Source organism: Phoca vitulina, unplaced genomic scaffold (assembly GCF_004348235.1).
Source record: "Phoca vitulina isolate PV1807 unplaced genomic scaffold, GSC_HSeal_1.0 scaffold38, whole genome shotgun sequence".
NCBI classification, from domain to species: Eukaryota; Metazoa; Chordata; class Mammalia; order Carnivora; family Phocidae; genus Phoca; species Phoca vitulina.
This window is the reverse complement of record NW_022589741.1, coordinates 1,169,330-1,194,210: the sequence shown is the minus strand read 5'-3', so window position 1 is coordinate 1,194,210 and position 24,881 is coordinate 1,169,330. Positions and strand designations below refer to the sequence as shown.

General features: G+C 40.2%; 1 protein-coding gene across 2 annotated transcripts; it reads left to right on the top strand.

Moving 5' to 3' along the window:
* The first annotated feature begins 216 nt into the window (after positions 1 to 216).
* MMP13 (matrix metallopeptidase 13) lies at positions 217 to 22,419 on the top strand. Of its 2 annotated transcripts, XM_032428157.1 has the most exons (13): positions 217 to 842; positions 8,878 to 9,065; positions 11,231 to 11,388; positions 12,367 to 12,754; positions 12,843 to 13,084; positions 13,781 to 13,929; positions 14,101 to 14,226; positions 16,173 to 16,334; positions 17,714 to 17,831; positions 18,397 to 18,530; positions 19,477 to 19,636; positions 21,293 to 21,396; positions 22,294 to 22,419. In XM_032428157.1, exons 4-13 carry the CDS (start codon positions 12,557 to 12,559, stop codon positions 22,392 to 22,394), a joined length of 1,494 nt encoding a protein of 497 aa, XP_032284048.1. In that variant the 5' UTR covers positions 217 to 842; positions 8,878 to 9,065; positions 11,231 to 11,388; positions 12,367 to 12,556; the 3' UTR covers positions 22,395 to 22,419. The 2 variants fall into 2 exon arrangements, with proteins under 2 accessions (XP_032284048.1, XP_032284049.1); XM_032428158.1 differs by lacking the exons at positions 217 to 842; positions 8,878 to 9,065 and having other exon boundaries at positions 11,213 to 11,388.
* The last annotated feature ends 2,462 nt before the right edge of the window (positions 22,420 to 24,881 follow it).

Genomic DNA, 24,881 nt, shown 5'->3' with positions numbered 1-24,881 from the left:
TTCTCCATCCTCCTTTTTCTGTTTCCTCTCCTTCCTTTGTCTTCTCCTTCCCTCTCTTCCCGGGTCAGAGAGCAAATTACAAGTTCCCTGCTGCTCAACCAATTTTAGAGAGAATATCCTCAAAAAAAGCAAAACTGACATTCTGCCTTTAGGGTCATTAAACAAGGAGTGAAACTTTTGTTTTTATCCATAAACTTTTCCTTTGGACAAAAAAAAAATATATGCTAAATGTTCTCTGTCCTTGAATGGAAAGTAACAGAAACAAAATCGGGACAAGCAATGAATCCTCTGCTAATATTCTGACCTGTAAAGGCAACTCAAGGAGGCAGAAGTTTAAATGATCTCCCTCCAAACCCTCAGCCCCAAATGAAGGTCTCTGCAGACCCCATGGGAGCAGAGCCACCATGTGCCAACGGCCTTGCCGCTCACGCAGCCCGCCATCTGCCGGCCCCTACCAGGCCGTCAGCTACTTCTAGAGAATGAGATTCCCTCACCTGGCCAGCACTGCTTCTCACAGAGGTGACAGGCTCCTCCACTGACCATTCTCCTAACTTAGCAGGTAGTTTTCCCTTTTAAGGGACATTGTTGTGTGCTTGGTTTCTAGTACCATTTGAAAGCCTTTCCTCAACTTCCCTTGAGATCAACACATGGGCAGAAGAGAAATCTGAGCTCCCAGGGGATAGACTCCACCATATGCAAAAGCCTTCCTTGGCCTATCAGCACGTGGCCAACTGGATGCCGAAACTTTAAACCCTATGAAGCCACTAAGGATTCCTGATTCAGTGGAGTATAATTTTTTTCTCCAAGAAAATGAAGTGACTAACTGATCACTTGACCCACAGGTAAAAAGATGGCTCGTGATTTTTCCTCTCCACCATGTGTGATGTTACATTAGCGGGCAGGATGACTTTTGGCAGATCATATACTTACGGGTTAAGTAGTTTGGGATAACACATAGTATCCTGGACTATCCTAATTGGGAGGCTGGGATTCTAATCCTAGCATCAACTTTATTTTATTGTGTGGTTTTGAGGAAGTTTCTCAATTTGTTTCCCAATGGAATATAAAGGGATTAGGCTAGATGATCTCTGGAGGTCCTTCTGGGGTCTATAAGCCCACGTTATCCCCACATCGCATTCTTCTGTGTTCCAAACCAGGCTTTGTCTCTCTCACTTGAATATTGAGTCAGTAAATCTTGTCTACATGGCTTAAAATACCTTTAAGAATATTTTTTTCAATTAAAAAATATTATTGAGAACTAATGGTTTCATTTTTTATCCTTACATAATAATTTTCAGTAAGAACTGAATTTTAAGTGAAAGTTAAAATCGGTTTTCTCTTAACAGTAGTACAATAGACTTTTCTTGCAAATTTAGAAAGTTCAAAAACAATGACTCTTGAAACCATGTTCTTGGGTGGATCTGATTCTTTCTCAAGGGAAGCAAACAATTAGGACATGAGATAATTTCAGCAAGAAATCTGTAGATAATCATCTTGAGCCTATCCTTTATTTCTGTCCATCCATTCAACACATTTTAATCGAGCTCCTAACATGTGACAAGCATGGGTCAAATATTTAAGGATATAAAGATGAGTATGAGACATTTTGCACTCAATTTCAAGTACCTCAGAACGATATGTGTCTACTGGTGAATGCCTTTTACAGTAAACCCTCACTGATTTCATGGCTGCTGATAGAATTAAGTATTTTACAGAGTGTATGTAAATCTCATTTAGCAAAATGTTGGAGAAACACTTTATTGTCTCTCTGTGCTAATGTTTAGCTGTGCTTGAAAGAGAAAGCAATTTAGGGTGCAGTAGCTAATTCTTTGCAAGAATCCATAAATGTAAAGATTTTCAGTTTTTTAAAACAATATTTCTGTAAGGCTGTGCCTCAGAACTCTGGGACCACCAATTCAGTCTTTCATTGTGTCACTTACTGATACATAGCATAGGTTGAATGTTGATTTTTGAGTTGTTCTCAGTTATCTCTGGCCTTACCCTGTGATGAAATTAAAACAATATTCAAATGTTTTATTGTAAGTGGAATTTTTGTATCCTTATTTAACATTCATGTCTTACAGTAGTTTTTTTTTAATTTTTAAAAAGATTTTATGTATGTATTTATTTAGTTAGAGAGCGTGAGCAGGGGAAGGGGCAGAGGGAGAGAGAATCTCAAGCAAACTCCAAGCTGAGCTCAGAGCCCAATGCCAGGCTCGATCTCATGGCCCTGAGCCAAAATCAAGCGTCGGACACATAACCGACTGAGCCACCCACACGCCTCCAGTAGTTTTTAAATCTTGGGTGATTATAGTGCAGTTCAGATTTTTTTTTTTTAACCAAGAATACTTGCAAATACATAAAAATTAAGGCTATCTCTAGAGAAACTTTATTATGCCATGGTGTACCTAAGATTTTTGATTCTATAAGGAAATTAAAAGAATCATCATCAAATCCATCAAAAGGATAGATTCTCAAAGTACAACAATCTTTAAAATGTCACTTTTGGGAGCTTCCCAAAATGCCTCCGTGCATGCGTGTGTTAGAACAGTGAATTACATTCCAATCTTTCCCCTGGAACTGTGGACCATGCTCTCCGAGCATCATTCAAGGTTGGGGAGATGAGACCCAACTCAATTTCACTAGAGTTTTCTGGGACCCTGTTGGCATAAGAATCTTCTTTGGAAACAGAGAATAATGATGAACAGATTGTCTTTCTTGAAAACTTCCCATTTTTTAATACCTTCTACTCAAAGTGATTGGTTTTATTCTTGTTTTGACCATTTTCCCAGTTATTTTCTAAGTCATTTCCCTGTTAGAACATGGAGTTTTCTTCCCCATCTGATGGGTCCTCTGGACAGAGGGCTCATGCCTTTCCTCCTGGTGACTGTCTAGGAGGCAGGGTTCACTTGGATGACAATGAACTCTGGGCAAGTGATTCCAAAGGTGAGGGTGAATATTTTCCAGTTAAGATTGGTGTAATCCTAGTCACTGGTCTTGTGTAGTCATTGACCTTGGAAAGTGGTCGAAGTTACAGAAATCTCCCATTTGGGAGAACATTGCTTTGTTCCTTTCATGTACATAAATGGTTGAAACCCTGAGGTTTCCATCTCATATCCCCACACAGCAACTGAAGCAATAAAACAGAATCAGCCCAAATGCTTTCTGAGGTCTTGGAGGGTCACGCTAACACCACAGGGATTGTGTGGTCACACTATAAAACTTGACTTGAACCGGTTTTCACCCCCTGTGGTTGAAGAAAGTGTAACAGAGTTTACCAATTGTTGATCATTTAAACTTCATGTGGTGAAAATAATTTATAGTGATTCACAAATAAAACGTAGTCATTCAGATATAAAACACTATATTGCATGTTTTGCTGCTTTATATTACATTCCTTCTCTTCACTAAATACTGACTAAATATTATATATTTTTTAAAGATTTTATTTATTTCAGAGAGAGAGAGCAAGAGAGCACAAGCAGGGAGTGTGGGAGAGGGAGAAGCAGACTCCCCGCTGAGCAGGGAGCCCGATGCGAGGCTCGATCCCAGGACCCTGGGATCATGATCTGAGCCGAAGGCAAATGCTTAACCAACTGAGCCACCCAGGCGCCCCTAAATGTTGTATTATTAAGAGTTAGGCAATACAGGCATTGCCTACAATTGTCTTCCTACAATTTCTCTGTTTTTATTAAAGAAAGAATGGGTCATTCTGGCTCCCAGCTAGCACAAAAGATATGTCCCTCTGAGTAACCTAAGGAGCACTAGGAAACATCTGATGTAAAAACGTCCCTAACTGGGACAAAGGTGGAATTAGGAAGGGGTGTGTGTGTTTGTATCAACCACATACTAATATTTATATTTGTCAAGTACTTTCTGCCAGAAGGTTTTCCTGAATCAACAAAAATTCTTGTAATTGGCATGTTTATCATTTTATGCAAATGTCACTAAATTCTTTGAAACAACCTAATGCCTCAGATATGAATTTCCCTCCTGTGCCCATTATTGCTTGCAGCTCAGCAATTGTTTTTATAAGTGCCAAAAACACAAACTTTGGATAAACTCCATAATCATTAAATTCAGATTTTAATCTTTGTAGTTACTTTACCCTGAGCATTTAGTATTTGCCAGGTGCTTTGGATAGTAATAATTTAAGTAGCAACAAAGCTAATTGGAGTCCAGGGGCACCTGCGAGACAAACCATAAGACACTTTTAACTCTAGGAAACCAACTGAGGGGTTGCTGGAGGGGAGGGGGCTGAGGGATGGGGTAACTGGGTGATGGGCATTAAGGAGGGCACCTGATGTGATGAGCACTGGATGTTGTGTACAACGGATGAAGCACTGACCTCTACCTCTGAAACTAATAGTACACTATATGTTAATTAATTGAATTTAAATTTAAAATGGAAAAAAAAGAATATTGTGACAATGAAAAGTGTTAATATCATAATGTAGTAGCGTACAAAATTGAGTAGCGTACAAAATTGTAGTAGTAGCGTACAAAATTGAGCATAATATGCAAACAATTTAAAAATTATATATAAAGATTAGAAGAAATATTAACACCAGTTATTTCCAGGACATAAGATTATGAGTGATTTTTATCTTTTATTCACAATATCCTTATTTTTCAAAATTTTTACAGGGATTGTTTTAATAGTAAAAACAATTTTTTTTTTTAATAAAGTTTAACACTAGGCCATCCCAGGAATTTTCCAGGAAACACTTAGAATTCTCTCAGTTTCTTGAGATGTATTTTGTAATAATTCATTTTCATTGTCAGACAATTCAGTCTTCATTAAACTGAGTGCCTGACTCTACTGATAATATTGAGTTAATTACCTGAACAAGATGTGCACATTTTCTTATTGTATGGTTTATGTGAGTTTTATGTTCCAAAATTACCTAGTAAAACCTTCATATATACTATTTTAAATTGTTTTACTCTAAGTATAGTAATAGTTTAATTCCAAAGTAAAATGGGGCTTTATTACAATGCAAGAGAAGCCATAAATATATGCTTTGTAGGCTCTCTGGTCATAGTGCAAAGAAAATGGCATCACTTCACGTACAAGGAACATGATTATATGCATAGTGTAATTATACTCACGGCAGAGAGGTGCCCCGGCATAGGGCTCCTCAGATGTTGGAAATGAGCTGGTCCAACAGGCCACTGCAATGGCAACAGCTGAATACACAAGCATTGGGAGAAGCAGAATGATGGGCTTCTCTGAGAGTTCCTCTGGCATGAACTGCATGGAGCACTGGGTGTTATATGCAAACAATGGATCGTGGATCACCACATCAAAAACTAATGATATACTGTATGGTGACTAACATAACATAATAAAATAAAATTAAAAATAAATAAAGTGAAACATCCAAACTGAGCTCTAACAATGCTCAAGAAAGAAGAAACAGAAGAAAGAAAAGGAATCAAAGGAAGCTCTCCAGTGGGGAAGAAAAGGGAGACAAGAGAAGTTGTCCACATTGGGGTCAGAGGAGAGTATCAGGAGACAAAGTTTCCACCTGGGTGTTGAAGGTCATAGAGGAGCACGTGAAAAGAGACCATCTACCCCTAATCAGGTGCCCCTGCAACAATCAAATGCATGTCGCCAGGGGTAAGATTATAGAGCAAAAGGTTTTATTCTGAGGTGCAGGATTTCAGGAGCAGAGAGTGAATGACTTCATCAGCATGTTTTTAGGTAAAAACGTATTGATCGTTGGACATTTATGGAAAGAACATACATGTCCATAGTTTTCCTTTGAAGTTTGACCATTTTTGAAGGAGCTTATCATTTCAGCATTGTCATATGATCTTCTCTAATAAACAAGTTTTCTTTTTTTTAATGAATAAATAAATTCTGGTTAGCTAACAGAGAGCATAATTCATGTGTAATCTAATCAGCGTCAGTCTTCGGCTACACCTAGGATGGAATGTTCCTTACCCGTCCATAGACTTTGGGACTAGGGTAAATAATAATTACATTTGCCTTCAAAATAAAAGTCTTATTTCATTTTATTTTCTCACTCTCTGTGAGATGTAAGAGCAAGGAGCAATTATTATCCTTATTCATATCTGAAAATAAATCTATAATTCGTACATGAAGATACATGTTAAGTGACACAAGAAGATACAGTAAATCAGTGCTGATTGGAAGTGGAAAATGTACTTCTGTTTTCCCTTTTTATTTTTTTAATTTAAATTCAATTAGTCAACATAGAGTACATCATTAGTTTTTGATGTAGTGTTCATTTATTCATTTTTCTGTCTTCCCATTTTAATCCTCATCTTGTCACCTGTGTTAGTCAGGATCCAACCAGAAACCAGAAGCCACGTTACGTATTAAACAGAGGATTGAGTTTCACAGGTGATGGAAGATAAACAGAGAAGAGTGAGCCAACCTGGAAATTGGCCCCTGGGGCAGCAGCAACCTGGGGAGCAGGTGACCTGACCAACCCGGGATCCTGAGTGACCCCCAGGTGAGGGGCCAGGGGCTGGACCCGCAGTGGGGCTGCCCCGGGGAATGGACATGAAAGTCAAGGTTTGGGCCCAATGCCTCTCTCAGACATAGTGGAACAGGCTGGGAAAAGCAGCAGCGTGACCCTCTGTGAGGTCCCCGGCTTGGCCTTTCCCTCACTTTCTGTCCACTGTGCTCCAGCATGTACTTCTCTCTGTCCCCGAGCAGAAGCTTGCTTCCACCCCAGGGCCTCTGTACCTGCTCTTCCTTTTGCCTGGGCTAGTGCTCTGCTCCCCGACATTCGCATGGCTGAGCCTCTCCTGTCCTTCCCGTCTCGGATCCAGACATATGTCCTCTGAACGATCTCCCTGCAAACACGGTCGCTGCAGCGGACCCCTGCACCTGCCAGAGTGCCGAGCACGGCGGTTTCGCCGGGTGCTGTGTGGGTGACTTACCGGGAATTAAGTGCTCACCACGCGCCAGGCACAGTGGCTCTTCGATCATTATGTCCTGTAATCATCATATGACCTGTAAGACAGGTACATTGATGATCCCATTTGTAGCCAGACGGACCTATAGGAGTCTTTGTTGGCTGTTCATGGCTGCAGTGAACTCCCGTCTACAATTTTCTGAAATTATCTAACTGGAGCTTATAGAAAAATTTTAAAAATTAACCTCTTTAACACATAGTATTATTAAGATGTATTTTGTGCAGTTTTGAGTTCATTCTTAATTTTATGATAGATTCATGAAGAAGGGCAAACTATGGATCATGGCACCCCAAATTCACTCAAGACGGCTTTCCTGGAATTGAAAATAAAGCTGATGCAACATACCAACAACATGGCAAGTTTTTCTATTCTAGAAAGTACTGCTTAAAAAACCTTGAAGATTGCCTATCGTCTAAATAAAACTTAAAAAATATATATGGGGGGTGGGGCGCCTGGGTGGCTCAGTCGGTTAAGTGTCTGACTTTTTTTTTTTAACTTTTTTTTTAAAGATTTTATCTATTTATTTGACAGAGAGACACAGCGAGAGAGGGAACACAAGCAGGGGGAGAGGGAGAGGGAGAAGCAGGTTTCCCGCGGAGCAGGGAGCCCGATGCGGGGCTCGATCCCAGAACCCTGGGGTCATGACCTGAGAGCCGAAGGCAGACGCTTAACAACTGAGCCACCCAGGCGCCCTGAGTGTCTGACTCTTCATTTCTGCTCAGGTCATGATCTCAGGGTCCTGAGATTGAGCCCTGCATCAGGCTCTGCACTTAGCAGGGAGTCTGCTTGAGATTCTCTCTCTCCCTCTGCTTTTCCCCCCACATGCCTGTATGTGCGCTTACGTGTGTGCTCTCTCTCTCTCTCATTCTCTCTCTCTGTAAAATCAATCAATCAATCTTTTTAAAAAAAAAAATATGTGGGAATTATCTAAAAAATCTTGGGGTATTATGGTAATTTTTCCTTCTAGGTTTCTCATTTTCCAGTCATTATGCAATAAGTTTATTACTTTTTTGTATATTACTTTTTAAATCAGAAAATATACTGTTTAAGAATATATAATAACTTATACTTTAGTGTATGAGGGTAACAAGGTGAGGCCAGGCTGCTTTAAAAATAGACTTTTTGCTCCACTTGTTTAAATATTAGGGATCTTTAAATATATTGCAATTGCTTGTTGTTAAAACCACGAAGGTCCCATTTCTCTAGTTTGTTTTCATTTCCATTATTCATTGCCAAGCAATCCAGATTTTTCCCTTTTCAAAGACATTTGGACAGGGATGGGCTAGAATGGGTGTTCTATTCCTGGTTGTTTTCTCTTGCAGTTCTGGTTAAATCTGGCAGAGGTGGACATCCCAGCAACCACTCTTTTTAACAAAGCACAATAAAATTATAATTCATTAGAAAGTGAACCCAGGGGCGCCTGAGTGGCTCAGTTGGTTGGGCGGCTGCCTTCAGCTCAGGTCATGATCCCAGGGTCCTGGGATCGAGCCCCACATCGGGCTCCCTGCTTGGCGGAGAGCCTGCTTCTCCCTCTCCCTCTGTCTGCCGCTCTGCCTACTTGTGCTCTCTCTCTATCTCTGTGAAATAAATAAATAAAAATCTTTATAAAAAAAAAAAAAAGAAAGTGAACCCAGGGGGCCACCTGGGTGGCTCAGTCGGTCAAGCATCCAACTCTTGGTTTTGGCTCAGGTTGTGATCTCAGGGTTGTGAGATCAAGCCCCCCGTTGAGCTCCACACTCAGAGCGGAACCTGCTTGAGTTTCCCTCTCTCTCTCCCTCCATCCCACTCTTGCTCTCTCTCTAAAATAAATAAAATCTTTTTTAAATATTAAAAAAAAAGGAAAGTGAGCCCAGAAAATTAAGTCTTGACTTTCAGATGTCATCCTCGAGTAAGAATTAAAAAGAATTTCCTTTTTCCTTGCAGATCCTATTTCTTTCTTTAGGGGATCCATGCAGGACGAACACAGCCATCTCTGTGGAGTGTGTGATTCAGACGCGGGCAGTCAGTGCGCCCGTAAACTGCTGGCCTTCTGCTTGGCAGCTGCAGCTTCTGACCTGAGTCCTGCGCTCGGCACCTGACCTGGGGACAACGCCACGGCTGTGCATTAGCAGGTCGGTGGGGTGCTCATGTCCGTGATCGAGTCTTTACATTCCAGGTTCGTGCTTCTGTTTATGGGCATGGAACCCATTCCCTGGGGCGGTGGGGGGAAAATTCAGAAACTAGAACAAAGCAACCATCAGAGGGTATTTACAAAAACCATTACTTCCTGCACTTGCACTGTCAGATCACTGGGCTTTCAGAAAAATAAAGATACTAAGTGTCATTGTCAACATCGTTAATGTACAACACTCTAAACTGAAGCCAAAACTTTTATCCTAAAGGTTCTTTGGCTTACAGAATTTTCATAATTTTTATCCTACTCCAATGGCCTTTGTTCCTATTTTTCCTGGTCTGGAACCACCCCCCGTGCTTTACTCAGGGGTTGGTCATGGACATTTCTGCTTCTCTCTTGAGTGATGTTTTGGACTTAGAAACAGATGATGACGTCTGTTTTAAAAAGTCCCATATTGCTTATGTCTGAATCAGCAGGAGATACACATTTCTTATTCAGTCCAGTTTTGTTTGCTCATTCTACAGGCTTTCAAATTTCCAGGGATCTGGTAGGCTTGTGAGAAGCATTTGTAAATACCAGCTCAGCCTCATTATGTTAAAGGTGTCCCTTGAAACCACAAACCACTTCACCAGTCGTAGCCAGAAGGCTTGGCTTTCATTCTCACGATTAACAGCCCGAGATAAGGACTTGTGTTGACAAGAGATTTGCCAACACATTTCCAGCTGATGACACATCCTGATCACCAGATAAGCTCACTCTTCCGTGAACGGTAGCTACAGACAAGCAGTCCGATTCTTTCCTGAAGGAATCAATTTCTATTTTAATCTTCCGGACGACTTTTATTTACCTTACTCAGAACACTACCAAATGTGAATAGCATGTTCTCACTGACCTGTGTGTGTTTTTTATTTTGCACTGTGTATGTTCTTAGGTGAAATGAGAAACTAATAAAACAGTAATGCTGTCTGATAATAAGCATCATTTCTGAAGTTGATAAAAAACAGTTATTTTGTTAATAAATAAACATTTATTTGTTTTCATTGTTCATTGAAAATGTGTTCTTTGCAGGGAGATGATATTGTAATCATCCCAAGAAAAAGGGTCTTATCCTTCATTCTATCTTCTTAGTTACCAGCACGGTATCCCCCATAGTTGATGCCTGGTCAATATTCATTGACTTAATAACTAAAGTGACTCTTTAAAAAATTCTAGCTTAGAGCGAAATAAGTCAATCAGAGAAAGACATGTATCATATGACCTCACTGATATGAGGAATTCTTAATCTCAGGAAACAAACTGAGGGTTGCTGGAGTGGGGGGTGGGGTGGGAGGGATGGGGTGACTGGGTGATGGACACTGGGGAGGGTATGTGCTATGGTGAGCGCTGTGAATTGTGCAAGACTGTTGAATCTCAGATCTGTACCTCTGAAACAAATAATGCAATATATGTTAAGAAAGAAAAAAAGAAGAAGAATGTAGCAGGAGGGGAAGAATGAAGGGGGGGAAATCGGAGGGGGAGAAGAACCATGAGAGACGATGGACTCTGAAAAACAAACTGAGGGTTCTAGAGGGGAGGGGGTGGGAGGATGGGTTAGCCTGGTGATGGGTATTGAGGAGGGCACGTTCTGCATGGAGCACTGGGTGTTATGCACAAACAATGAATCATGGAACACTATATCTAAAACTAATGATGTAATGTATGGGGATTAACATACCAATAAAAAATTTTTTTAAAAAATTCTAGCTTAAAGTGGTAACATCTACAAATAATGTGAGAACCTACAAGTACAGTCAACTATTCGATTCATCTATCCCACTTCCAAACATTAATGTCATCTGTTTCTTAACTTTTTCAGGACTTCTTTTTTAAAATCTAATGAGACTTTAAAAGGTTATGAAATTTTATTGGTAAAAATAAATGATTTCAAATGAATTAATTTCCTATAAGCTCAGTAGATGAATCAAACTTTTCGATAATTATCACTTAATCTAAAATTAACTGCTGTTCATGGAAGAAGCTTAAAACAAATGATAGTTTTGCATTGCTGGTTGAGCCTAAATCTAATCTTGAACTCGTTGGAAATATTTATTGTAGGGATCTATTTGGCTCTGTTTTGGAAAAAGCATAATAAATTGCCCTCTACCAATTGCTTCCATTTCATAGGTTTTTCTGGTTACGTCTGAGGTGCTGGCCAATCCAGATGACAGCATGTCACTCACGTGTAGGGTACCACTTCCCTGCCCACCCTCATCTGTACTCAATGCTCCTTGTCTTTGTCTTCACGTGTTCTGGACCTGAGCTGCTCTCTGACTCCTAATCACGTAAATTAACTTGCATTTTCAATCATTCAATCAGAAGATCATTACTCGTATTTTTCTATCCATTTACATCTATGGGGCACTAAGGATGGCATTCCGACATCATGGTACTAAAGGTGGGACGTTCTGAAGGCCTCTAATGGATGATTTTCCTGAGGTTTTGGACCTCAGGTACTTCTACTACTTAAACTTAAAAATCAAAATCAAGAAACTTGGCCATGAGCTTACCTAGAGCCCTAGTTTTCCTGGGTGCTCCCAGAGGTGTGGGAACAAAGCAGCTCCATTTCTGAGAAAATTTCTGAGAATTAATGAGGTAGAAGCCATACCAGATGGTGTTTAAAAACATGAAATCTTGAGTTTATTGGCTTGGATTCAAATGCTGACAGCACCATTTAGTAACTCTATGACCTCAAACAAGTATTTAATGTCTCTGTGTCTCAGATTATTCATATGTAAAGTGAAAACAAGCCTTCTTGTTTCAGATGTGCTTCTAAGGCTGTTGTACAGATTAAATGAGATCATGCCTTTTAAGCCTCGCAGGTGGTAATCCTTCAGTATGGGTTAGCCGTTATATTGTATTCCCATGTAGTCTTCTACCTCTTCCTGGACCTGTGGGGAATTCATGCAGGATTCCATGTTTGTTGAGAGTCACACCAGGGCCTTTAAATCTCAACTGTAGCATTTAGTCCTGTGGATGTGCCCTAGTCCTTCTGAGCCTCCAAGCTGGGGTCTGGTCCAATTCTGTGGCCCTCAGGTACACACAATGTCTCCCTCTGGAATCACTCTAGGGAAAATGATGTTTAGAAGTCACCAGGTTATAGATCTTCTAGAAGCAGGACTAAGTGTCTCTTTAAGGAAGTTAAGAGCATCATCTTGATACTCTCATCTGAAAAAAAGTAAAAGTAGCTGCTTTCCTCCAGAGGGAAAAACATTTTTGCCCAGTAAAGTGAAAATTTTACTACTCTCTGCTTCTTCCCACAGTATCCGTAAATATGCTGAGGCCGTTTATTTTGCCAGATGGTTTTTGAGACCCTGCTGAAATGAGAGACGCCCTCATTTTATATTTCCCTCAAATTCTACCACAAACCACACTTCTTGGGAGAAAAAAAAAAAAGTCGCCATGTAAGCATGTTTACCTTCAACGGACTAGGAAGCGGGAACTTGTCCATAAATGATGAGTCACCACTGCAGATCTATAAAAGTAAAGGTGCTTGTCTGGGAGAAGGCAGAGGCTCCAGGCACAACCATCATGATGCTCCCAGGCGTCCTGGCTGCCTTCCTCTTCTTGAGCTGGACTCAGTGTTGGTCCCTGCCTCTTCCTAGCGATGGTGAGGATGATCTGTCCGAGGAAGACTTCCAGCTCGCAGAGGTAGAGTATCTTGCCAGTCCCAGCGGGATGTTACATCTCACAAGTGCCCTTCTCTTTTAAAAGCAGGCCATTCTGGTCTCTTTTCCAGCGCTACTTGAAATCCTACTACTATCCTCTGAATCCCGCTGGAATCCTGAAGAAGTCTGCAGCAAGCTCCGTGGTTGACAGGCTCCGAGAAATGCAGTCCTTCTTCGGATTAGAGGTCACCGGCAAACTTGATGATAACACCTTGGACATCATGAAGAAACCAAGATGTGGGGTTCCCGATGTGGGCGAGTACAATGTTTTCCCCCGAACTCTCAAGTGGTCCAAGACGAATCTAACCTACAGGTAAATCAGAGGCTATCTTTCTTTAATCTTTGTTAGTTTTTAAAATAGTATTAAATGCCTAATTTTCAGCACAAGCTATAAATGACAGAACATGTGTGGTCCCATTTTTTTTTTAAGTAGGCTTTAAATATTTAACCAGAAGTTAAATAATTCCAGCAATAACTTTAATACTATTGGTGAGAATGTCTCATGACATCTATTATTGTTACATTAACCCAGCATTATTTTTCATTGGAAATCTCAAGGTATTTTTTTTTAGAAAAGAAATCAAATTAGAAGTAAAAGTAGGTGTAATAAAATTGGCAAATGTACTACATGAGGCGTATTTATTAGGAGTGCTTAAAAATGGAGAGTCCTACTCTCTCTAGGAACTTGACAAAGTTATTTCATTTATTTAGATCATAGTAATACAATTCCAAATCTGTATCATACAATACAAGTTTCATTAAATATCTGAATACTTTAAATGTAAGATTCCAAGTGGTCAGATATTTGGAGATACTCAAATATCTGATTGAATTCATTTTGTTATCTTTGTATGGCATCATAATTGATAAGTTCTTTGAAACTTTGGACCTCTAGTAGAACTTTTAAAGAAGCCACTGCATTTTGAGTTGAAAAGCAGTATTCCAAGAAAATATATTCTCAAATATTTCTCCTTCCAAAAATGTAATTGAAACTTTCTCTGCTGAATAGGATTGTGAATTATACCCCTGATCTGACTCATTCTGAAGTTGAAAAGGCATTCAGAAAAGCCTTCAAAGTTTGGTCAGATGTGACACCTCTGAATTTTACCAGACTTCATGATGGCACTGCTGATATCATGATCTCTTTTGGAACTAAAGGTAATGATGGAGAATCATTTTTAAGAGACATTTTACATTCTGCTCCCTAATTGTCTCCATTCTTTTATTCCTTCTTTCAGTCATTCATTACTTTTTACAGAATTCACCAAGCATTTGTGCCAGGCACTGCTGGATATAATTAGATTCTTAACTCTTGCTTTTTGGGTGTAGAGCATGGCGATTTCTACCCATTTGATGGACCCTCTGGTCTGCTGGCTCATGCTTTTCCTCCTGGACCAAACTATGGAGGGGATGCTCATTTTGATGATGATGAAACTTGGACAAGTAGTTCCAAAGGTAATATTTCTTATAAAGGTATGATTCATGATTTCTAGATTAGGGATAGACAGTGATCGCATTGATAAGAAGTTAAGAAGCATACTGTAAATTATATTCGATAGTTGGTTATGTTTTTCAAAAAAATTAAAAGTTTATCTTATACTTATTAGTCTCTACAAGTGACATTTCTACAAACCTATGTGAAACATTAAAAGTGAGCAGTTTAGTTTAGTGACTTGAGGGATACTAGCTAACTTTGAATTAGGACCAAAATGTCTTTCTGTCAATCAAGGTGTTGTTACTGTGGATTACCTTTCAGTGTGTTTAGGAAGTACAGTTTATTACAAATACATACCTGAAAACTATTAGGGCTGGATAGGCAGGTCATTGGATGTGAGTTGAAATAGTTTTTTTTTCCTTGACAGAAATATTAATGGCACAAGTGTAGTCTGTTTTCTGTTCTCTGTTATATGAGTTACTTGTTTCAGACATATCTATATCACTGATTTTATAAATACTCTTCCAACAAATCAAGATGGTGTCTTACTCCAAACAGCATGAGACAGACCAGATAAAAATTATACTTATAAGAGCAAAATGAAACTCAGTGTTGAATGAATTAGTCAGTAGATGAATCTTCAAACTCAAAAGAATTGGGAATATTAATTTAAGAAGAAGAGCGAGATTGTTCCAACTAGGACTTACCTATGGAGCTATATTGACCCTTGGTTGTGACAGTTAGAGGTAGTCTTCATAGATAGCTAATTGTTATTATTCATTTAAATCAGAAGAATTGTTATTCCAAAGAGTAAAACTGGGCCTTGGCTGACCAGTGCCTCTGCTTCAATGCCTCCAATGTATCTTTGGAAGGAGAGGTGAGAATTTACGTATTTATGTTCTGAATATTACACGGGTAAGAATGATTTTAGGAAGAAAGACTAACATCTAGTATTGTTAAGAGAGAGCCACAGTAAACCTCAGTTTTAGGCTCCTGCATAAGTTCTGTATTTGAAATATTAACAGAAATGAATGAAAATATTCATAAACAAACCATGATTGATTTTTCAGCTAAAGGCCAGGAATGGGATCTATCACTAGTCATTTCAATGAAGAATTGCTTTTTACTCAGATTATGTGAACTTTGATCGCTCTCAGGGTCTGCATGATTTACTAAGTTGGTTATACATTCTCGTCAGGCATATAGGCTCTGACAGCAATTGGTATTTAAGGTCAAATTGAAACCACTGACTCCAGCTTCCATGTGTTTTTTTTTTTCAACTTTTTATCTTTTTTTTCAATTTAAAATATCAGTATTAGGAGGCTCAGAAATTGGTAGTAAGAATGACTAGAGGAAATAATGTAAATATAGTGACACAGTGGTCTTCTAAAATTGAGGAAAGTTGGCCAAGCATTTCCAGAGTTTCTATTCCTTTAAACTTTAGAGTCTAGAGATATTCTGGAAAGGATCACTTGGTTGGAATTTATTCCCAAGTAGATTCCCAGAGACCCTATTTAGTGCATGCTCCATACTTGGTCATCATCCATTTGCATGATGCCTCTTGTTTAGACGATGTTCTAGAAACGCCCTGATAGCTAGCTCCCTATGTGACTTCCCATGACTCCTTCTTCAAGGCCTCCATTGTCCACTTTCCTCAGCTGCCCTGAGAAAAGAAAGAGCACATCAAGATTCCTAGTGTCTTCCCAGTAAATCCTCACTGATTCCTAATTATTTGAGAGCAATCTGTTGATATTCTAATTAGGTAGGCAGCTATAATCAAAGAGAACATTAAATTATAAGGATTAATTCAATATTTTGAATCTTCCTTCGAGCAACCGAATATTGAATATTAATTTTTTTAAAAAGAGTGAAATAGCCAAGAAAGAGAAAGAGGCAAAGAAAATAGCATTCCATCCATTAACTGGTCACTGCCTTGCTTTCTCATCATTGCTTTGTTTTCTTATAGGCTACAACTTGTTCCTCGTTGCTGCCCATGAGTTCGGCCACTCCTTAGGTCTTGACCACTCCAAGGACCCGGGAGCACTCATGTTTCCCATCTACACCTACACTGACAAGAGCCACTTTACGCTTCCCGATGACGATGTACAAGGGATCCAGTCTCTCTATGGTAACTCTTAATTTATCAGTCTAGAAACAGAATAGATGCATACATTTACTTGCAAAATTATCAGTGAATTTATCATTACCATTATTGCTGTCCTGGTTCTGTTATTAAAACCTGGGAAGACATGCCCAGTTTTCCTTTCTGAATCAGACCATCTGCTCAAGTAGAAAATATTCTATTCTCCAAAGATTTTGCAGATTCCTATTTGTATTTTATACCTTGCAAGGTATGTTTGATTCCCACAAAACACCTCTGACATAAGGAAGGAAAATATTTTATTCCCCATTTAACCAATGAAGAAACCACACCCTGTAGCGCTTAAATAGTGTATCTCTAGTACCATGGCTGAGGGTGAAAGTGTGGTCTTAACCAGCTTTTATAAATTCTGGGTATTCCTTCAACCATGTCAGTTTGCCACAATAGGAACTGTTCAGGTGGCCTGTAGTAACTTTTAATCAACATCTACAATGACCATTGTAAGAATCTCTTCCTTCTTTTTTCTTCCAAATTTTCAATAATATTTATAAAATAATTAAATCTCACCTCAAACCAGCAAAACTGCCTCTACTAATAGAGTTAAAGTTATCAGTGTAAACACTTCTAGAGCAGCGATCTCAGAAACCTTGCTCATGGCACCTGGCCCATCATTCCCCCTCCGGGCTGAAATCTACTATAGCAGCTAGTGTAGATGTGGGCAAGTGCTTTGCATTTCTTACTATTTCTACAATATTGTGACCAAGGGACTTGATGATAGAACTAATATGAACCGGGTGGAGAAGAAGCAGCTCAGAATTGTTACTGTGCATGCATGGCACCTGTTTTGCACTCACCTGAGCTGGGGGAAAGCTACAAACTCGTGGCACATCAGGGCTGCTGAAGGCCTGGCTGCTCACTCACGGCAGCGGTACTGGGGTTAACTGGTGAAGTGACCATGTCAGACGTTGCTAGCTGGTAAAAGAGGCAAGACATAGAGCAGAGGTGAGGACTCCCACAGGGACGGTGTGCCCAGGAGTGGCTTGAAAAGAAATGTGTATCTCAAGAGCAGCCTGTCCATAGCTCATGCCAAGGATGGGGAAGGTTTCCTCTGAGTCTCGCTCCCTTCCCCATCCACCCATTTCTATCACCAACCTCAAGAAACCCAAAGATGTAGTTGAGAAGAATCTCAAGGGGTCTTGAGGATGGAAGCAGGAGGAGCAGGCCCACCCACAAGAGCTTGGTGACCCCGCAGGAAGGAAGTAGAATTACATGGTGTTTGGATCCTGGTGTAGAAGCTGAGGACTTCCTGCCCTCCCTGGAGGGGACCCTGCGACTCTCCACTAGTAGGGGTGCGGCATCAGGAAGCCTGGCCTCACCACCTTCTTCCCTTCATTTCATGCCTGCAGGCCCAGGAGATGAAGACCCCAACCCTAAACACCCCAAAACACCAGACAAATGTGATCCCTCCTTATCCTTTGACGCCATCACCAGTCTCCGAGGAGAAATGATGATCTTTAAAGACAGGTACTCTTGATCTTATTTAACACAATCTGCATGTCATGGACATTTGTGAGGCTGTGTCTGCAAATAGCCAAACATCCAGTCACATTTCCAAAGGTGACGTTAACAGCAAAGATCAGAGATTTTTGGTAGGTTTGGGTTTTTTTTTTTTTTTTTTACATGTTTCAGATGAAATAAATGACTAATGGATAAACACTTTACTTTTCCATGGCTAATCTTGGCATGATGCAGCTTCTCTTTACAACGCTGGTGGCACTCTTCCTCATAAAGATAACCAAGTAAATATAGAAACCCAATTTATTTATTTGAAAACACAAGTATTGAAATCAGTTACCATATCAGTAAACCGTGACAACATCCACTTGAGTTCCTTTGGGTCTGGAAAGACTTTTGTTCTGGTGACATACGTGGAAATTTGAGAGAATGTTTACAACCTAAACCTAGGGGTAACGCAAAATGAGATATGAATTTCTCACTTCTACCTTGTTCTAGTTTTGTTTGTTCATTTGTTCACTTATTCATTCATCAGTTGCTCACAGCAAACTCTGTATTTTCGCTTTGGCGCTAGATTCTTCTGGCGCTTGCATCCTCAGCTGGTTGATGTGGAGCTGTTCTTAACAAAATCCTTCTGGCCGGAACTTCCCAACCGTATCGATGCTGCATATGAGCACCCCTCTCGGGACCTTGTCTTCATCTTTAGAGGTAAGCCTTTCCCCACGTGTCCAGGGCAGGCAGTGATGAACTTGATGCGGCTGGAGTCTTAGCACAATGACCGCTCCTGAAAAAAATACCCAAGTTAAGAGCCAAGCATAACAAAATATTAAGCAGAACATACTTGGAACCTTTCTACCAAATGTCCCCAAATTTGACAAGTAAAAATCTGCATTATTAATTATCCTTACAAATGGACTATTTGTTGTACAGCAGTCGTGTCAGTTTTTTCTTACTTCCTCTTAAAAATTATTTGCTGAGCAGACATTATGACAATGTACCTCTTGAAACATTGAAAAAAATATTATCCATAATTCCCCTTTCTGAAAAGTTGATTTATTTCATTTTCTCACCTTTTTTGGGTAGTCCTTCACCATATGTAATATGTGTTTTTGAATATTTGCATTCATAGTATATATACATTTTCATATTTTACTTGTTCTCTTGACACAAAATCACGGACAGTTTTCCAAAGTGCTATTCCGTCTTCATGATCATCATTCATAATGGCTACATAGCACTCTACTGACATTGTTTCTGTTGTTTGACTATTACAATTAATGCTATAATAAAGTCACTTTCTATCTGTTATAAAAAATCTGAGTTTTCAATCTAATTCACTGTTCCCTCTGCCCTGCTTATTCATGAAGAAATTTTAATACATTTTTCACCCAGCTCCAGATTAACAGTCAGAGGTAATATGTTGCCAAATTAATTATATTTGGTTGGTATTTAGGAAGTTAGCATTTTAAGTCTTATTTTTTTGTTTGAAGAATGCTCATATTTCTGTGTTTCATAAACATGGTGACCACAGACCCTGATTTCTAAATGTGTAAAATGTATAAAATGAGTCTTTCTTTGTTAAAGTAAATATCTACATAATGTGAGTCCTAATAGATTCCCTTGGATAATAAAACCATTCTTTCACTTATTCTAGGCAGAAAATTTTGGGCTCTTAATGGTTATGACATTCTGGAAGGTTATCCCCAAAAAATATCCGAACTGGGATTTCCAAAAGAGGTTAAGAAGATAAGCGCAGCCGTCCACTTTGAGGACACAGGGAAGACACTCTTCTTCTCGGGAAACCAGGTCTGGAGGTACGGCCGCCATGTTTACTGTGTTTACTGTGTCACACGGGCCAAGTGAGTCCCACACTGCTCTCACTGGTTTAAATAATTCTCTCATGCTCATCCAGTGGAGAAGTTGGCCAGGAAAGCTGCTGGGCCCACGGTTTTTAAAGTCAGCCCCTTTTTGAAGGACAGGGGGAGTTGGAATATTTAGAACATACGTCGATATGAAGGCAGCCCTGACACTGGCAACATCTCAGAGCTTAGAGCCATATATATATTTGGGAATGAGAATATCTCATAGGAATCCCACACTTGAAAGATTTAAATTAGTAGCTCTACTTTATGTGTACACACACATGCACACATTCTCATCTGTGTCATCTTTGCTGTTTGGCTTCTTTATTTCTGACAATGACATTCACTACCGTCTAAATACTATGACCAAGTTCTCCCTGGTACTGCTGTTCCAGTCCCTATGCCCTAGATAAGGTCTGTGGTGCAATGAGGGAGTGTGACTTACCAGACTGCAAACATACTGTGCTTTTATCCCCCCATTTGGCTGGAAGGTCTTGCCCTTGCATCTCTCCCTCTTGAAATTCTACCCTCTGGTCAAAGTTAACTGGAAATACCATTTAACCTCAAAGTCTTTTGGAGCACCCATTCACAGGCTATGTCTCTTCTCATATCCTCTCATGGCACTGGATGTCTCCTTGGCATGATGCTTGGCTTCCATTGCTTAGTGTTGCCATGTAGACATGTCCCACCTCTCTCCACAGTTCAGTGGTTCTTGTCTTTCACCTATTGGAACATATCTCAAGGGAAGGAAACTCTCATCAGTAACAGTAACAGTGGTACATGATGGGAGGCTGCTCTAGGCTAATTTCAGGATGTGTGTGGTTTGCTAGGATGTGCCTGTGTGCAGGGGAGGTGGATTATGGAACTGAGCAATGGTAGGGGCGAGCCGTGCTCCCCTGCCTAGCTTCAAAACCGCCAGATGCCCTGATAACTTCTTAGTCCAGGAGTTATACATCCAATATTCTGGCATCCATTATCGCACTTAGCGAGTTGTCTCACCCATGGTGCGAGATCAGTACATAGTTGTTCAATGCACAAACATGTATTTATTTTGGTCTAAGAACACTTTCCTAATAACACACTTTTATAACAGATATGCAGTTTGTGAAATGGAAATGAGCTTGTGACTATCTTTACAAAGATGGCCTTTAGACAAGGTAACAAATGCTCAGCGAGCATCCACAATGCACCCAATATCATAATTTCTAATTTGCAAAAGCTACCAGATGTTCTAAACAGACTTAAAATTTTACAACTCTTGTCAATTTTTTTTAATTAAAAAAATTTTTTTTAATTTAAAAAAAAATTTTTTTAAAGATTTTTATTTATACATTTGACAGAGAGAGACACAGTGAGAGAGGGAACACAAGCAGGGTGGGTGGGAGAGGGAGAAGTGGCTTCCTGCCAAGGAGGGAGCCCGATGTGGGACTCAATCCCAGGACCCCCGGATCATGACCTGAGCTGAAGGCAGACACTTAACGACTGAGTCACCCAGGCACCTCTAACTCTTGTCCATTTTGAAAGGTGTCATGATATCCACTGTATCATTTCTGAAACAATTTCTAAGAAATACGACCTACTTAAGAGTTTCTTTTTCTTACTACATAGCTATGATGATGCTAACCAGGTCATGGATAAAGACTACCCCAGGCTAATAGAAGAGGACTTCCCGGGCATTGGTGATAAAGTGGACGCTGTCTATGGGAAAAACGGTAACTAGTTCCATCACGCTGACCTCAGTGGGGGGTTTCTGTAGCCCCTCAAAGTATTTCCTTAGAGAGCAGTTTTATACAGGACTTAAAGGTGCTAAGAAACTTCTGGCAGTTAAGGAATAGTTATGTAGGCAGCAAACAAAACATAATACATTTAGAATAAATGAAAATGTTGCTCAAATGATTGCTAATTCTACAAATAATAATGCCAAACTTTAAACACTATCTTAAACTGTTTTTTAAGATTGATTTTATTTATTTATTTATTTATTTATTTATTTATTTGAGAGAGGGAGAGGAAGAGAAAGTGGGGGGGCAGAGGGAGAGAGAGAACCTCAAGAAGACTCCCCGCTGAGCATGGAGCCGGACATGGGGCTCGATCTCATGATCCTGAGATCATGACCGGAGTCAAAACCAAGAGTCAGACGCTTAACCGAGTGAGCCACCCAGGTGCCCCAACACTATCTTAAATTATGCTTAATGATGCCAAGAGTCAAAAATTATTGCCATAATTTAAATCAGGGGTAGAGTGGGGAGTCATTTATATAGAAAGACCAATGACTACAGTAACTATATAGTTATTTTTGCTTTAATTATGAAAAGGGGCATTTTTCCAAACTCAAATAACTAGTATCAATATGTCAAGCATCAAAACTGGAACTCCTGGCAAGATGACCACGATTTCAAGGTGACAATTCAGGAGACCTGGGAAACTTGTACTTTTTTTCTTCCCTTAAACCATAAGCAATATAGTAAGGCATTAGTAGGGTTTTAAACACAAATGTTGGCGTCTTAAAAAACAATGGGATCTAACAGGTTGTACCTTTAATGTGAGCTGGCATAAACTCTTACCGATTTCAGACTCTGAAATTTTCTTTTTTGGTCATTTCCTTATAGGTTATATCTATTTCTTCAATGGGCCCATACAGTTTGAATACAGCATCTGGAGTAAGCGCATTGTGCGTGTCATGCCAGCAAATTCCCTGTTGTGGTGTTAAGTGTCTTTTAAATATTGTTATTTAAATCCTGGAGAGCATTTGAGAGAATACTTCCAGCGATACTGGGTGTGGGGGACGGGGATGTCGGGGGAAAAGCTTAGTTCTGTGAACAAGCTTTGGTAACTTATCTTTGAATAGATGGTATCTGGACAGTGATATGTGGCTGGAACCACAATGAATTTTAAAGTTATGGAATATTCAGAGACTGTAAGGATCACCTAATTCTTGTGCGCTACACAGAAGCAGCAGTCGACGGTATTTCCCACAACAGAAATGGGACATATGGTGTGTCAAAGAGAGTTAGCATAGTGTTTAAATATATTTATAAGGAAACTTTGCAAAGGCATAGAAGCAAGTCACAGTTATGTAATTAATGAATCATCTTTATTAAAAAGTGTAAAATAGTATGAGAATGGAATTTGCAGGGAGCATGTGGTAACGTGGTACCACGAACAGACAGAAACCAAAGGGAAATATCTGTAATAAAGCTATTGTGGACAACTTTCCAAAGAAGTGATTTTGGTTTTGCACTGAGAATATTTGAATGTACATGCCCCCCTTCCTACTGACACTAGGATCAAAGTCACTCCAGATGAGAGACAGGGCCCAATGCCGAGGACAGTAGATGTGGCCTGTGGGTTCGGTTTAATTCTCACTGTTGACCGTGATTCCAGGCCTACTCTCAAAGAAGATCATTTTTTTTTTTTGCATGTTCTACAAGATAAAGAGAGCCCATCTCTCTTTGTATTCAAACATTTCAGGTCTTCCAAAAACATCAAAGAATTAATATGGCTATCACAGCAATCAAAGGCCACGGCATCATTCTTTCATAAACCAACTGATTCTTTAAGATGAAAGGTAGTATTCTAGCCCTGTCTTACCTAGATAATTGCTTTAATTGTCCAGTTCACCATGGATAAAGAGGCTCCTTTCTTAAAATATAAAGTGTATCTTATAAATTGGAAGCATGCTAAAACGGAGACATCCAAAGTAAAGAAAACATCCCGCTGGACTGCAGTCCTCCTGAAGATGTGGAAATGTGCTTCTCCCTCTCTTCTTGCTCTTCTCTCACCCCTGGCGTGGCTTAACCTGCCCGGCGTGGGGTGCTCACTGAGTGGGGGATCGGCCACAGGTGATCTCAGACATGCTGGGACCTCCTGTTCACAGAAATTCGGGCGAAGAAAATAAAGTGTATCATATTTGCAAGATGTGTCAGGAAGCGTTTATACTGTTTATAATAAAAAGGATATTTTCAACAGACATTATTATATAGTACATTTTGTCTTTTGGTGTAATTTTAGGCTTTCTTCACACAAAGAGGATCCATTTAAATTATTCCTTTTTCTTGCCCATATTTCTTGGTGAATGTAATTCACTCACTGTTTTGCTTTGTTTGTTTGTAGAAAGACTACATTCAGAATTAAGAAGTAACTGTCCCAGGCCATGTTAACAGGAGCTCTGCCAGGGTTTGGTCGGCCTCGGGCTGATGGGCCCACTTCCCCAGGTGGAGCTCACAGTTCCTCAGACTCTGCCCTGCTGGGAGTACTATTTGGAAATGAGGTGGGAAGAACACTAGATTGGGAGCAAGGAAGATTGGGTTCTAATGTGTACCTTGAAGCTCTTGGGGCCTGACCCTCTTGAGGTTTAAAACGAGACTATTGCACGTTGACGAAGTTGGGAAATACGGGGAGGCAGGGAACTCTCATGAGGAAGGCAAACACTCTCTGGGAACCTCAGGGTCCCCTGAGCTTAAGACTAGGTCCCTTCTGTTTTCCTAAACACTATCCATCCCCATTTAGTAAGTGTCTGTTAAAGGTCAGGCAGCTAAGATGTTGAGATGAACTAGAAAAACTTGCTCTCTACCCCCTAAGAACTTATATCCTACAATGGAGGCAAAATGATTAAAATTTAGTAAGTTAAGTGATTTTGAGGGGAAAATGAGCAGTTACTGTAGGTGTGAGGAGGGCTGCTGATTGTTTCCTCCCAGGGCACCCCTCAAAGTCAGTCTCTGCACTGTTCACCTTCCCAGAATGTGTCATAAGATTCTTCTAAGGCTTGCTATTGGAGTAGAAATGCCCACCCACCCATCCACCCCCCCATCCATCCCATCCATCCATCCACCCATCTACCCACCCATCCATCCACCCACCCACGCACCCATTTATCCATCCATCGTCCCATCTACCCACACATCCATCCACCCACCCACGCACCCATTTATCCATCCATCGTCCCATCTACCCACACATCCATCCATCGTCCCATCTACCCACACATCCATCCACCCACCCACGCACCCATTTATCCATCCATCCTCCCATCTACCCACACATCCATCCACCCACCCACGCACCCATTTATCCATCCATCGTCCCATCTCCCCACACATCCATCCACCCACCCACGCACCCATTTATCCATCCATCCTCCCATCTACCCACACATCCATCCACCCACCCACGCACCCATTTATCCATCCATCGCCCC